We start from the raw sequence: 16,250 nt of genomic DNA, 5'->3' as shown, positions 1-16,250 counted from the left end.
TGTACATAGTGTGTTTTACTTTCATTTTCAAACACCCTGTCGGGAGCCCTGAATGGCCGGCACCGAGGGGCCATTCAGGGCTCCTGGCTGGGTTTTTTAAGTTATTAGAGAGGATTGTAATGGTGATCTGCACTGGTGACTGGGGAAGCATTGCATTGCATTCCCTGGCTGCCCTGACATGCTGCAGGACCATATGTATAGAAGTGCTGCAGGGGGGCAATATACATAGCTAATGCAGTCGGGGGGTTAATAGCTAGCACAGCGGGAGGCAAGATCAATAGGTCAAATATATAGCGTTGTGCTTGGCCGCCCCCTAGCTATGTATATGCAAAGACGTATTAACTTGCTCCTGTGTTGTCATTAGTATGTAGCAGTATGTATTTGTACATTGCACAGATCTCCATGCAATCAACATGCAAAGCTTTAGTCCTATTTATTTATAGGGTGTAGCAGCATTTCACTTGGACATTCCAGAACTGGTCAGATCTCTTCATCTGTGCAACCTAAATGAAAATGAAGTCCTCCTTTTAAAGGATGTAAAGGAAACGACAAAATCAAATGCGTCACAGGCAAGTGGTGGACCTGAAGGAACCAGTGACTTTTGTCTAAAGGACTTGGCCATTTTGTAATAGGTGCTTTTTGATCACAAAATAGATCATGCCCCAATACTAATGTATTGTTGGCTGTAAATCTACTTACTCTCCAAGATATAAAAATATCCCAGTGGATTCAGGAGCATTGCAGCAGAGGTAGCAAAGTGTCCATAGATAGGGTAGGAGCATGTGCCAAGTGTGCCAACAAACCTTTTTCCTTGTGGTAGGGTATTTATACATAGCCCTGTGTATAAATACCCTACCCCAAGGAGAAAGGTTTGTTGGCACATGCTCCTACCATATCTATGAACTCAACTTTTCGCCTGGGTGAACCAAAACCTAGTTAAGTCCCTGCCCTGGTTTGTTTACATGTAGAAGTTCTTGGGTAGAGTACTGAGACATATCTTTACAGATATGCCTATGTATGCTATGGATAGCTGCCATCTTCATTTTGGAATTGGAGCTAGAGATCAGCGAACTTACAGTAATTTGATTCGTCACGAACTTCTTCGCTCAGCAGTTGCTGACTTTAGCCTGCATAAATTAGTTCAGCTTTCAGGTGCTCCGGTGGGCTGGAAAAGTTGGATACAGTCCTAGGAGAGAGTCTCCAGCCCACTGGAGCACCTGAAAGCTAAACTAATTTTTGCAGGCTAAAGTCAGCATCTGCCGAGCCGAGAAGTTTGTGACGAATCGAATTACTCTAAGTTCGCTCATCTCTAATTGGAGCATACATTGCATTAGTAGTATTTGTAATTATATGACAGCTGAGAGGCTTTATACGGAACTACCAACCAAAAAACAAAAGCAAAGTGGAGTCATTAATACAAATATAAAATAGATAGATTATTGGTATACATTTAAAAACCAAAACACACATAAATAGGGAAACAATACATCAAGAAAAGGTGGCATCATTGGACTCTCTGCACCAGGGATGTAAATCATGGGGCATAGAACATGCTTTGATGGTATTATAAGTGAATATGCATAAGCACCCGTCCGGATGAAGGTCAGCGTGCCAAATGCGCGTTGGAGTGGCGTCATCCCGGCCCCTGCATCATTCTAGTGACCACCACGGTCCTGTGTGGGTATTGTTTTTGTTTACTGTTATTTATTACCTCATGCACTTTATTGGGTATCTTATATATGTTCCAACATTGAGCACCTTATCTTTATATGCACTTGATTCATGTACACTATCTTTTTGTACTGTGATTTACCTTGCTCTGACGGGTGCTTTTGCATATTGACTTATACCATCAAAGCATGTTCTATGCCCCATGATTTACATCCCTTCTGCAGGGAGTCCGATGATGCCGCCTTTTCTTGATGTATTGTTTCCCAATATATGTGTGTGTTGGTTTTTAATGTATACCAATAAACTATCTATTTTATATTTGTATTAATGACTCCACTTTGCTTTAGTTTTTTGGCTGGTGTTTAAAAGAGTCTTACATTACTTGTGGGCAGTATTTTCTGAGGGGGTTATTAGTCTCTCTTTTTGCACTACACACCTACTACCTTATATTATATTATTCTCTGTCTACTTTATCTGTGTTTTATACGGAACTAGTCAACTTGTACTTTCCTTGCTAGTATATGTAAACACATTTCATTTTATTAATACCTTATATACTCAAATATAAGCCGAGGCCCCTAATTTCACTCCAAAAAAGGAAAAGTTATTGACTCGAATATAAGCCTACAGTGGGAAATACATCATCCCCCCGCATGTCATCATCCCCTCCCCCCCCCCCCCCCTTCATCATCACCGCCTGTCAATCCCTTCAGCCATCGGCTGTCTGGGCATGCTGGGAGTTGTAGTTTTGAAACCTCTGGAGGTCCACTGGTTGAAGACCACTGCGGCCTTCGTCATCATCCAGACCCCCCCCTTTAGTTTTCTACTTGCCTCCCCTCGTTGGGAAGGAAGGGTGAGCTGGTCCGGGCCATCTATGCTGCAGGGACCGTCCGGTGGGGAGGGTTAGTCGTTCCGGGCTGTCCATCTTCACTGGGGGGGCCCTCTTCTCCGTGCTCCAGGCCTGCCCTGGACTAGTGATGTTGCCTTGACGACGATGCAGAGGGACGTTCATGCGCGTCCCTGTGCGTCGTTGTCAAGGCAACGTCGCTAGTCCGGGGCAGGCCCAGAGCACGGAGAAGAGGGCAGCCCGGAACGACAAACCCTCCCCACCGGACAGTCCTTGCAGCATAGATGGCCCGGACCGGCTCACCCTTCCTTCCCACCGAGGGGAGGTGAGTAGAAAACAAAAACGGGTTGGGGGGGGGAGGGTCTGGATGATGACGAAGGCCGCAGTGGTCTTCAACCTGCGGACCTCTTCAAAACTACAACTCCCAGCATGCCCGGACATAACACATACACAATTAGATGGTGGGGGGGGATCGACGACATGGAACAAAATTGTTGGGAAATGGAACATTTTATTTTAACAATTTAGCTTTTAACTTCTCTTTTACAGTATATTCTTTATTCCCCCCCCTTCAGGGTCTTTTTTTAGGAGCAATGTGTCTAATGAGCACTTCATCATTCTCCCTCTTTAAAAGTGATGCTCTGTTTGTAATGCTGAGCAAATATACAGCTGGTGTGAAATATGCAATGGAGCAAGAATTCTTAAACAGGTTAAATAAGAAGGCCGAGCACCATGAAGATGATGATACCAATCACTCTGTGTCTTCATTTGAGGATGATTTTGTAACTGCATTTGAACATTTAGATGAAGAGGAGCCTACAAATACAAACCACAGCCAAGGTACTTTACCATTGCAACTATCATTCACTGTATAAAAATGTAACCTTACAATGACATGTGTCTTTCTGCAGATTTGCTATTAATACATTATTACTTTATTCTAGTGTATTCTTAAAGGAGGTGTTTCCATCTCCATAACCAGTTTTTAAATTGTAGGGCATGTAAAGTTATACACTTTTGTAAATATGTATAATTTTCATACTTGCCTCCTTTTTTTATTTTGCTGCTTTTCTCTTGTTTACTGTTAGTTGCCTAGGCTACAGACCACTTTTTCTTACTCTGAAACAGTGGACGGGCTGCTGTTAACGTCACACACTCTTTGCACAAAGCTGTCTTCTGCCAGGAACATTGAGGAAGGTTTATCAAAAGTTGTGTAAAAGAGTGGTGCAGTTGCCCATAGCAAACAATTATATTGCTTCTTTATATTTTTTAGAATTATAATTTTTTTTTTTTATAAAAAAATCTGATTGGTCACGTTGAACAATTGAACCACTCTTTTTCTACACAGATTTTGATAAATCTCCCACTTTACTTTATGTAAACATAATCAGTGATACTTCAGACAGGAGATTTGCTGCTTGTGTGCAAGCTTTACTGAATCAGTGAGTCATGCAAAGTGCTAGTAGCTTGCACACAACCAGTGTGTCTGAACTGTCAATCACAGAGGAAGAGCCCTCCAGGGTGAAAGCAGGAAAAGAGGGGGCCTCTGCTCTGAGCTGAAAAAGACATCCCTTTAATTTTAAAGCAACTGTTTTTAAAATCTGTTTAGATATGGCTTATTATATTTTATCTCTGCTTGGAGATGGAAGCAAACTGGTCTGCACATCATTTTCACTATGAAAGTGATTTTGGATATATAACTGTAATACTGTAATACTGTAATTTCCCCATGAATCACACCTATTATTTCTATTTCTATATGGTAGATTCCTTGGTGTTTATGTACTTAAACATAAAAAAAATTCCCCACAAATACAATATGCATTCTTACATTATAATTTACTAGTAAATACTGCAATTCTACAGTACTCGGGAATAATGATGGTTAAAAGATGTCTTATGCCTTTAAAGGGGTAGTATAAGATTTGAAAAATATGGCAAATTTTCGTTCTGTATTTGTCAATATTTTTGAAGGCCTTTTTAAAAGAAGCAATCTGGTTGCTATGGCTAACTGACTGGTCAACTCATTATATGCACAGGTTTTGCTGAATCTCCCCCATATTTTTTTTTCTAATCATGTATAATCTCACAAATCATAGGCAGGGGCATTTTAAATATGTGCATCTAAAGGATAAAACTAGTGGCTGCAAAACATTTCTCTTCTTTCATTCTAGGACTTGGATGGGAAACTGTGAAAAATCAACGTGACGCTTCTTCACAGACTCAACCTTCCCACTGCGTAGACATAAGTGGATCTAAAATCATATTCAGCTCAGTGCGTCGTAGATCTTCCATCAAGTCTGCCGTTCTAATGGGTTACTTAGGACTTCCAGAAATAGCATCTACTGTCAAAAACACAGTCACAACATCCATGTGTAATACCTGGAAACAGAGAAATGTTTCTGCCCATGAGAAAATCGTATTATCTCCATCTCCTGTGGAAACCTCTGAATCTGAGTGCTCTAGTCCAAGTCCTATAATTTTCTTAGATGAAGAGGGTTACCAAAAGAGCTTAAGAGCAAAGCTCAGTCTGCCAAAGATCCCTGTTGGCAAAGATGGCATTGAGGACTCTGACTCTGAATTAAGTGAATTCTTTGATAGTTTTGATAGATTTGATGAACCAGAAACCTCACCAGATGCCCCAAATAACCAGAAAGCTGTTTTTGCCAGTCCACCCAAAAAAAGGAAGTGTGCCAAGGGAAGCATAAGTACAGTTTGCATGAATCCACAAAAGTTTAAATTTGATTGTCCTGCTCTATCAGCCTGTGTAAAAAAGCCTACTCCTCGTAAAGCAGAATCTCCATTTAGTAATATGAGTGATGTTCCAGATTCCCCTCGACCAACAAAAACCTGCTCTGAGGATAACAGTACGTTGTTTAGTCCTATCCGATCATCTGCCTTTAGTCCTCCTGGAGTTCCCTCTACATCAGAGTGTACATCTCATTTACCGATTCAGGGAGATTTTCCTCCTTTTGCTGACAATTTTTATGATGGGTTAAGTGATTACGCAAACCGTGTGTGCAATGACATGTTTGACACAGTTCTAAATACCAATTCGCTCTCCAAAACTGTAAAAAAAGAGCAAGAGAAAACTCCAAAACTAAAACGTAAATCTCATGGCAAAGAGATGGAACGGAAGTCAAAGTCCAAACACAAATCCATTAAGGGAGGAATTCAGAAATTTGCATCAGACCTGGTAGAAAAGAGTTTAGGTGGTGCATTTAAGGACTTGCAAAGAGGTGTTTCATCTTGTACAAGTGCACTGTGCCACCTAGCTGCAAGGCTAACTTCATATGTTTTTCAAATGGCATTCTATGAAATTGGTAGGAGACAGGCATTCTCCATTAAGAAACGAGCCATCAATAGTCTGGCAAACCTCATGGTGAGTGAAGTCATTACAAGTGCTTTACAAGAGCTTAGGTATATAAAGAAGCAAATGGTTACCAATGCAGTAACCCGATTTGCAGCAGACCTTGCTGAGGAACTGGTTTTTGAAGGAATTATGGAAGTGTGTCAGTTTTCCCACCCTCCAACCCCAAGTGTTTCTTACTGCCAGTCATTTGATTATGAAGATGTAGTAGTAAGTTCCTATGCTAAAGACTTATCAGAATCTGTAATCCAGGAAGCTTTTATTGAACTTTCTCAGGTGAATGTAGGTTTTACTCCAGAAGCTGCTATAAGTGTTTCAGTGGATAACCTCAAATATGTAAGCTCTGAAGGTATGATGCAGTCAAGTCCATCATCACCCGTGTTCCCTGCTCCCAGAACTCAAGAAGTTTCACCTATAGTGCAGAAGTCTAACAGAGACTTCACTGTTCAGTATGCTTTGTTCTTTACATCTGGTCTTGTCAGCTCCGTTCCTGTACCTGTAGCCGCTAAAGTCTTGAGCCAACAACCATTATCAAATGATCAAACGTTGTGTGTGGAAAGTGTAAAAAATTATCATATTTCTGCAAAAAGCATCTCTGATATGTCATCCGACAAAAATATTATACTTGGTAATAGCCAGGAAGATGGAGATGGCATTAAAACCTTTTCTGTAACTATGGTGGATATGATTGTGAATGAAGCATATGATGTTATAAAGTCTGCCAAAACTGTGGACGATTATGCTGAAATGATGACCAATAAAATTATTGGCATGCCTATTCAAGTCTCTTTGGATGGAAGGGCCTCACAAAATCATGAAGACTCGGGCAAGGCCATATTTAAACATTCTGTTGGTAAGAGCACACAAACTGCCTCAAACTTGTTAGAAGAAATAAAGTCCAGCATTTTGGTTGACCATAATAAAAATCTTACACATGAAACAGAAATGATTTATTACACTCCAAAATCTTCTGAGCAACAGAAAAGGATTTTTAGATGTCCTCAAGCCGTGGAGCATGCCACACCAACCCCATCATACTTTTCTGTTAAGCCACTGGAACCGGATAACAAGTATCCCTTAAGCACTTGTCCGGGAACATCAAATGCTTCGAATAATAAAACAGAAACTACAACTTCCAGGAGAAACGCACACAGTACCGATGGATCAGACCCTTCGTTGTTTAGCCTTCACAGCTGTCTCCCTCACATTAATACTTTTCCCTCCGTAATGTGTAGTTGTCGTGATGACTCCTTCGTTGAAGAAAAGAATCCTCATAAAGAGTCTGTGTCCAGAATGCCTGGTACACCACCACCAACGCCTTTGACAAGTTATGACAGAAGTCCAGAAAGGAGCATGCGAAAACTTAACAAAAGACTAAAGGGACAACTGGCAAAAGAGTTTTATCCGGCCACCCCACCATCTACTCCTCATTTTTCTATACATGAACAGGATAATGGTAAGAAAGACGATTTTATGCTCAAGCTCATGAGATCGCTGTCTGAAGAAGTTGAAAGCTCTAGCAGTGAAGAGAGCTCTGAAGAACTTGAGGTATCAGAAGAAACCTGCAGATATGCAGACTATTTATCCAGTAACATCATATCTGTTGCTACTGACTTGGCTGCTTACTCAATAGATGATGACTCTTCACAAGGAGCAACGCCAAGGAACCTGTCCCAGTTAAGTGTTCTGAGTGATAAGTGGGGATACCCTGCCTACATGAGAAATATTACAGAGGAACTTTTAGACACACTCTGCAAATATGCCAACAGTGTTGCTGGTGAAGTAATCAGTGATGCAAAGGAAACCATAGGAAGCCGGAAGAACTCTCTGTGTGATGTAGATTATTGTAATTCTCAAACATCAGGCAAAGATTGTCGACATAAAAAAAGTAAATTTTTTAATGTAGATATGAGTTATAAAGCATCTGATCCTACTACACTTTCTCTGCCTCACAATAACTGTGGAACCGGTTTGACTTCTAAGTACCCTAGCTGTGAGAGTGTGACTGAGGAATATGCCGATCACCTTATCAGAGTACTAAAGATGGAAGGTGGGAATAGTGAGTTAATATTAGATCAGTATGCAAGCAGGTTAGTTTACAGAGCTATGAAGTCTGGCCTCCAGCAGGCCTCAAAAAACATCAAAGTTAAATGTAACCGTAAGATTGTGTCTAAAGTGAAGTCGGAGGCCAGTACTAGCAAAGACATTTTTAGATTGTTAAATAGGAGCCACCATTCAGAGAAAGACAAACGTAGACAAAGTAATGTTACCCTTCATTCATTCACTGAAGACTCAGTACAGAAACCTGAATTTACTGCCCTACTTCATTTGGCAGAGTCTCTTTCACAGACTATAACATGCGATGTAAGGAGAAAGCTCAAAATGTCCTCTGCGACTCTTCCCAAATCACTGACTGATTCTTGTCTCTATTCTAAATCTAAGAACGATTACATTACTGGTGATCTAGTCAAATCATCATTTCCTAAGTCACTTCTTCCTTTACCTTACCATAAGCAGAAACTATATCACAGCACCAGCAGTTTAAATGATCATGGTCTGAATGATGGTATTCTAAAAGCTATTGAGCAGTATGCATGCAAAGTGGTAGACAGAACCTTGGAAGTTAGCATGGAAGCAGCCAAGCTGCAGGCAATGGAGAATAAGAAGAAAACTGATAAGGTTCATCATGCTGGAAAACTGATACATTCTTATGGGACTGCATGCAGGCTTTGTAGTGCAATCGATCAGCTCGGCAGCTCTGTATCGTCTTGTCATTTCTTGCTAGGACATGACAGCTCCAGAAAGGGTAAATTGTGCTCTAAGTCCAGGCAAAACTCTTGTCAGAAATCAAGATTTTTTCATCTTAATATCCCTAAGATCCACATTGACCTTGATAAAAGATCAGTGTTTGCTGATAAAATAGTAAGTGCAGCACTTGAGAAAGCAGAACGTGAACTGAGCAACGCAAGTCTGGGGGTTGATAGTGGCGTTGGACACAATGGCATAAGCTTTGCTGAAAGTCTTACTGCAGAAATCATGATGTCTGCTATGAAGAATATTGGGCATGTCAGTATAAGGTAAGAAGGCACCACGATTAGGCTATTCCATGCTGAATAATGTAATGTATAAAAGTGTTGAAATTATAAAAGAGAGCAAGTTGGGATAAGAAATATCTAAAAATATTAAGTATAATGGTGATAATTATACAAGGCAATCAAAAATAGTATTGCCTTGTAATACTGCAGTTACAGATTTTGACATTTTGGATCCGTAATTTGGATTTTACCACTTCGAGTCCTCAGCAGAAACTGTGTATGTAAATACACCCTAAAATAAAGCTTTTCATACAGTGCTCCTTTTAACCCTTCCCTGTACCATGGTGGGCAAAGCCCAACATCTATGGGGTCTGCTATATACACACACACACACACACACAGGAGTACACCTTTTACTTATATACACAGCCTAGAATTCATCAACAGAGTGGAAGGCATAATAAAGAAGCAGTGAGCAGTCTAAACATTGCATAAAACCCTGGGTGAGATCTTTTACTTACATTATTTTCTCTTCAGCTTGTGTGTGTGTGTTCCCAGGCACCCCCTCTATAGACTTGTATTAGGATAGATTACAAAGTTTCTTAGATTGACTTGTATTATTTTTCTATGCAACGATTATATAATATACAAAATGATACTTTCAAGCTCAAGATCTAACAAGCCTCCATCTGTAGTAAGTTAGCAGTAACATAATAAACGCTGTACACTGAGTGCATTTTCCTTTTCTTGTGTCTAGTTCTATTGGCAAAGATGGCTTCCAGTCGGTGGACTCTGCAACCAGTCAACATACTAGTGTCAGTGTAGGTGATGACAGCACAGGCAGCTGGTCAAATCTGAGCTTTGAAGATGAACACCAAGATGAATGCAGCAGTTTTCTTCATCTTAGTGACAGGTAAATGGCAGTACACTATATAGGTTGATATTGTGTGTTAAAATGTAAGTAATTAGTATAGATGAATATAACCTAGAGAAGAAGTTAATATTTGCTGTATTATTTACTTTTGCTGATAACTGTAGCCTGTGTTGTAGTCTAGAACTCCATTCACAGCTCTGATGCATATTGGAATACTGGTAGATTTTGTAGCTGAGGCCCGCGGAAGTGTAAGTTTACTTTCCAGTTTGACCTGGCTGTGTGAGTTGTCCACCAGAATAATACGGCCAATAGCTCTCTTAGCCTACTCTGCTAAGCTCCATTAAAGTATTCTTGCCTGCCTAAAAATAATTGCAATAAATTATAAACACATTTAAAATAAATAAATGACAATTAACTAAAGTAACATTTCTGGAAAGTCTTTTGTTTGAAGTCCTTTCCTGCTGCTTGTATTGAATGTATTATAACTGTGGTCTACACAGGTACAAAGGTCTACATAATATTTAGTTTTGGCGAAATTCAAACAGCAAAAAATAAATTGACTATTTGCCGGAAAATACGGGCGGACAGTCCGCACATTAACTTGATTTGGCAGCGCTAGGACCTCTCGATACCGAGCGGAAAACATCTGCCGCAGAAATTCCGCCGTGTGCACTGTGCAGCAGAAATCCATTGAAATCTGCAGAATTTCCAAGCAGGATATTCCTGTGGAATTCCGCTCGGAAATTCCGTGGTGTAAACATAGCCTAAGAAAGATGAGAAGAATACCACTGTGTCCCATGATCATTTCTTTTATAACTTACTTGAAAAGGTTTTCTGATTTCAGCAAATTTAGTTTCTTGTAAAATAAAAAGTTATACATTTTTCCAATATGCTGTGTGTATAGATTTTGTATGGATTCATAGATCTCCTCCTCTTGTCTTTTTGAATATAAAATAGAATCACCCAATAGCAGACACTCACAGGGAATAAAAAAAGTGTCCACTTTTGAGAGATGTCCCCTATTGGGGGAAAAAAGGCTCAAAAATCTTCCTGAATGACGGAATACTGTCCTGTGTGTAGTTAACTAATAAAACACAATAAAAAGCCATATTACAATAGAATCTCCCAGTGCCGTTTAATCATCCCTTATCCTTCCCTCATATCATTTAATCCCCCCTTTATACCCTGTGCCATCTTATTCCCCCCGTGCATTGTGCCAAATTATCCTCCCCTTACCCCCCTGTGCCACATCATTTGCCCTTGATCCCCCTGGGCCATTTCATTCCCCATTTTATTACCCTTTGTGTAAATTCATCACCCGCCTCTTTATGAAATGGTACAGGGGGGATAAAGTGAGGAATATAATGACACAGGGGGTGTCAAAGAGGGGGGTGATGAATTTACATAGAGGACAATAAAGGGGTAATAGCACAGAGGGGGATCAAGTGGAAATTATGTGGCAGAGGGGGTAATGAAGGGATGATGATTTGGCACAGGGGAAATAAAGTGGCACAGGGGGGGGGGGGTCAGGGAAGAAAGGGGGCAGACGTACAGAGGCAGGAGACTACTGTTTAAATGGCGGTCTTTTGCTTCTGTGCTTGGGCTTCCTTCTGCAGTGGGGTGCCACGGGGGGCCTGGGCCCCTTACTGGGGTATTGGGTGTTCCCCCTGACAGCAGCCCTTTGTACAAGGTAGGCCCATGGTTGTCCCCCTAATGGGAGCGTTTTGTACCCTAATGGGAGTGTTTTGTCCCTGTTTGGTGTGTCCACATCTGCTATTGGGAATGTCCCCTATTCGGAGGGTGCAAATACATTAAGTCTTATGGGACTCTGCCGGGGATTTAAAAACTGCCCGCTATTGGGAGGTGTCCCCTATTAGGAGGTGTCCACTAAGGGAGATTCTACTGTATAGGTTCATGTTTAATTCAGGAGGCGGAATATTATTCAGCATGGTCCATTAGAGTTATAGTACAGAATAGATTCTCATCTTCAGGAAGTGAATAGTGAAGGTTCCCATTATCCATGGAGAATCAGTACACAATGTGTATTATAAAATTGCACATAAATGAGTACAGCCCTTGAGAACAGTTTTTCAAAATTTTCATTTTTAATTTAAAGGGTACCTCTCATCAAATAAACTTTTGATATATTTTAGATTAATGAATGTTGAATAACTTTCCAATAGCATGTTAATGAAAAATATGCTTCTTTCTATTGTATTTTTCCCGATCAGTCCTGTCAGCAAGCATTTCTGACTCATGCTGGAGTCCTAAACACTCAGAGCTGCCAGCCTGCATTGTTCACAGCCAAACAGGCTGTGAACAAAGCAGGCTGGCAGCTGTGAGTGTTCTCCTTTGTGAACAAAAACACTGGCAGCTCGTAGTGTTTAGGACTCCAGCATGAGTCTGAAATGCTTGCTGCCAGGACTGGTAGGGAGACCCCTAGTGGTCATTTCTTCAAAGTGGAAAATTTAATAGAAAGAAGCATATTTTTTAATAACATGCAATTGTAAAGTTATTCTGCATACATTAATCTATAATATATCAAAAGTTTTTTTTTTGATGAGAGGTACCCTTTAAAGTGGATTATAAATTCTAAATTTTAAACATGTATTTTATATTTATGAAATTAATTTACTATAATCCACTGATCACTGCAGGTCTGGCTTCTGATACCCCAGACAATCAGGAAAACCTTGCCTGGCCTTACATTTTGCCTTCAGCAGGCACCCTTCTATGATATCCATATGCCCTAATAGAGCTATTGGAGACATTCCCTATTAATATCCTCTTTCCTATACATTACAAATTGTTGCCTCTTCAACAGGACCTCTTTGGTGCAGTACTCAAGCATGCATTTTATTTTCTGTAATGAAGGTCTGATCTACCATGTGATTTGTATGTTATACATAAAAAATGTGATCCAGTCAATATTGTCTTCTTCTGGTAGTAATGGTAACAGCAGTAGCTGGAGCAGTCTGGGATTGGAGGGAGACATGTGTGAAGAGAATTTATCCTTTCCACCATCAGACAGGTTGGTTTAGTTAGAAGCTGTGCATGCAAGTAGGTTATTTGGTTAGAATATGCCTAAAATATAATTCTTCTGATATCTGGTGCATGTCTCATCTTTACTTAATGCATGCTTTCCTGTAATGCATGAGTATCTGAGCTAATTCTCCTGTGCAGTGATTTTGTTTCTAGAAGAACAATGTGTTTAGATTTTTTTTTTATGGGAAAGGATAATGTTAGTCTTTTCTCGATACATTTTATAATCCTCCCAGTTCACTTCCTCCATCATAATAAACCACCCCCTGCCTTTATTTTTATAATTTTTTTTATTTTCCTACCTTGATTTTGTTCTGTTGCTTCTGCTCAGTCTCAGTGAGCTCCTTGAGACTGGGAAGGGGCGTTCCCCATCAGGTGTGACAGCCCTGCAGGGGAGAACTTCATGAAATATTCAGCACTATGCACTAAAGGCATCATGACTCTACAGACTAAGGGTAGGGTCACATGTAAGTAATGGATTTGCAGCATATTTTATGTTGCAGATCTGCCAATGACCAACCCCATAGTGAGCCTCCTGCTTTGCCAGTTCGTAGCAGCAATCCGCCACTAGGAGCAGACACACAGAACCTGCGAGTCGCCGCGCGCATGCACAGAGTAATCAGACGTTGCGGCCACTCTCAACCTAGCTTAGGGAGCAGGGGAAGCGGCCACGATGCCCGTGAGTTTACTGTGCTGACTCGCAGGTCCTGTCTTTCTGCAACGAGCAGGCACAGCAGGAGGCTCACTATAGGTTTGGTCATTGGCCGATACTCCGTATAAAATACGCTGCAGATCCATTACGTGTGACCCTACCCTAAAGGAAAGGAAACCAAAATATCCAGCTCTACACACTCTATACACTGTGCTGAGCTGAAACGCTGTCTTTATTTCCTTACTTTTGTGTCTGCTAAGCTGTTACAGGAGACAATCTGTACAGATGACTGCAGGCAGGACCAGAAGGACGCCTGGTGGCTAAACTTTTAAGGGTTAATTAAAAGCTAAAAAAGTTATTATTATTTAAAGTATATTAGACAGTTAATTCAAATAGGTTAATCTATAACACATATATTCAATTATAACACGTATACATGTATGTGTACACACACACACTGCATTTGGAATGCCTTCAGACTTTGAGGCACCGGAGATACTTTTCCAAATTTGATTTAAAGGAAAAACTAAAATTTTATCCCGACCTCCTATCCCGTCCTCCTATCTCCACCTCTTATCCCGTCCTCTTATCTCGACCTCCTATCTCGACCTCTTATGCCGTCCTCCTATCTCCACCTCATATCCGTTCCTCATATCCCGACCTCCTATCCCGACCTCCTATCCCGACCATCCCGTCCTCCTATCTTGACCTCCTATCTCAACCTCCGATCCCGTCCTCATATTCCGACCTGTAATATGTGTACCAGGTATTGAAATATCTCCAGCCGTACAGAAGTTATGTGAGAACATACATATCCCATTGATTTGCATGGGACTTTAAACAAAAACCCCGACCCTCACAAATGGGGGTAGTTAAGGGTTAAATTAACTATCCTATATTTTAAAATGACATATAAGTAACATGTGACCAAGTAGAGCAAATGAAGAAAGAGTCCAGCGTGGCAATTCAAGCAATGCTCAAAACTTTATTCAGCAATCAGCCAACATGGAAGACAAGACAGGTGACGCGTTTCGGCCACAGTGCGTAGCCTTAGTCATACAAAAAACAGACATAGGTGAATGTTATTTATAGAGGAAGGGGTAGAATCACCACATAGGGCTTGGCCCAGGTGTTTAACCCTCTCCCTCACGAACATACGAGATAACACTAAAAACGCAAGAGAACAATATCTTGCCATGTAAATACATGTATAAACTAAGTATAAAATCTGATTTCAAACATCAAAGTTATATATGTTATCTTCATACTTGAATGGTCGATCTAGATGTAACATCTGGCACAATCTTGAAGTTTTCTCTCTGTCTTTTCGTTGTCGCACATGAGCATATATAATGGTACATTATGAAGAAAAATACAAATACCAAAAATAAGTATAATTATATAATTTATAACAATATATAATTGGGAAATTTTTCCAAAAAGCTCCATATAGAAAAGTCCAGGGGTAATATGCCCATGTGCGCTGCGTATAAGAAAGAGGAAGAAAACTGGGAAAAGACGAAAAAGACAAAAACATTTTTTGATTGAAGTTACATGAAAAAATTATAACCAAAAAAAATTGTTTTTAAAATAATATTTCATCAGTGAAAAGGTAAATATAGAAAGAGAAAAACACAGGTACACAGACACAAAATTAGGGAGGGCTCATATCCGCTAAAACACATAATCGTATCATATAAAAATACATATGACAATTATTAGCCATATATGATTAATAGAAATATAATAAAATGTGGACAAACAGAGAGATGATAAACCATGGAATATACATATATTCCATATACATGATTGACATCATCTCTGAGAGTAACTACTGTTCAAGGTTCGTCCGTTACGAGTGTCTCCAAGAATTAAAAAAAAAATGTAACTATATTATAAAACATAAAAGATGATATAAGTGCATATATATGCATTCCCAATGTAGGGACACTAGTAATGGAGGATAACGTCCTGTCTTAAATTCATACCATTAGGATATCTTGTTTGAAGTTCCATTATCCAAAACACCTCTCTGTCAAGCAATTTCTGTCTGACGTTGCCGCCCCTCTTGGGGTTAATGATCTTTTCAATGCCAAGGAGAGACAAGGAGGAGAAATCTCCCCCATGTTTCTCCACGCAATGTTTAGTAGCCATGGAAACATGTCGAGACAAGAAATGCGGGATATCTGAAAGGTGTTTTCTAATACGAACCTTAAGAGCATTCGAAGTACAACCCACGTATTGTATGCGGCATTTCTCATGTTAATAGATATATTACATTCACTGTATTACAATTAATGAAATGTTTTATATTATATTTTTGTCCAGTGACCATAGAAGTGAATGTTTTACTATTTTTCATAATGCCGCAGACAATACATTTGTTGTGTCCACACTTAAAACTACCACTAGTGTCTAACCATGTTTTAGTTGATGGATTGGTGGAAGTATAGAGACTCGGGGAAACAGATTGCCCTATTGTTTTGGCTCGTCTGGCAACACATTTGTAGCCATTTTCAAAAGCTTTCACATATTGATTATCATTAGATATCATGGGAATGTATATGTGCAAAATATTGCAAACTGCCCTATAATTCTGACTATATGTAGTAGAGAACACCAATTGTTTATTGTTGTTCTCAGAACTATTCTTGGGGTTGCTTCCATGTATAAGGGTATTTCTATTTCTTAGCCTAGCAATACTTTTAGCCCTTTCCAGGGTCCACTTTTTTTAACCCCTAGCTGATATCCGGTTGGAA

At 40.0% G+C, this 16,250-nt stretch overlaps 1 protein-coding gene across 5 annotated transcripts in view; it reads left to right on the top strand.

Moving 5' to 3' along the window:
• AKAP11 (A-kinase anchoring protein 11) overlaps window positions 1–16,250 on the top strand; it is a 107,913-nt gene that overhangs the window by 64,847 nt on the left and 26,816 nt on the right. For 4 of the 5 annotated variants that reach the window (XM_056555444.1, XM_056555445.1, XM_056555447.1 and 1 more), the window contains exons 5-9: window positions 444–569; window positions 3,094–3,358; window positions 4,693–8,965; window positions 9,681–9,836; window positions 12,745–12,828. In XM_056555444.1, the coding sequence (XP_056411419.1) occupies window positions 444–569; window positions 3,094–3,358; window positions 4,693–8,965; window positions 9,681–9,836; window positions 12,745–12,828 (4,904 nt within the window). The remainder of the gene's footprint in view (window positions 1–443; window positions 570–3,093; window positions 3,359–4,692; window positions 8,966–9,680; window positions 9,837–12,744; window positions 12,829–16,250) is intronic. The other variant, XM_056555448.1, reaches the window with a different exon arrangement.

Source organism: Hyla sarda, chromosome 2 (genome assembly GCF_029499605.1).
Source record: "Hyla sarda isolate aHylSar1 chromosome 2, aHylSar1.hap1, whole genome shotgun sequence".
Classification (NCBI taxonomy): Eukaryota; Metazoa; Chordata; class Amphibia; order Anura; family Hylidae; genus Hyla; species Hyla sarda.
The sequence above is the reverse complement of the archived record's forward strand: the minus strand, read 5'-3'. Positions and strand labels throughout refer to the sequence as shown.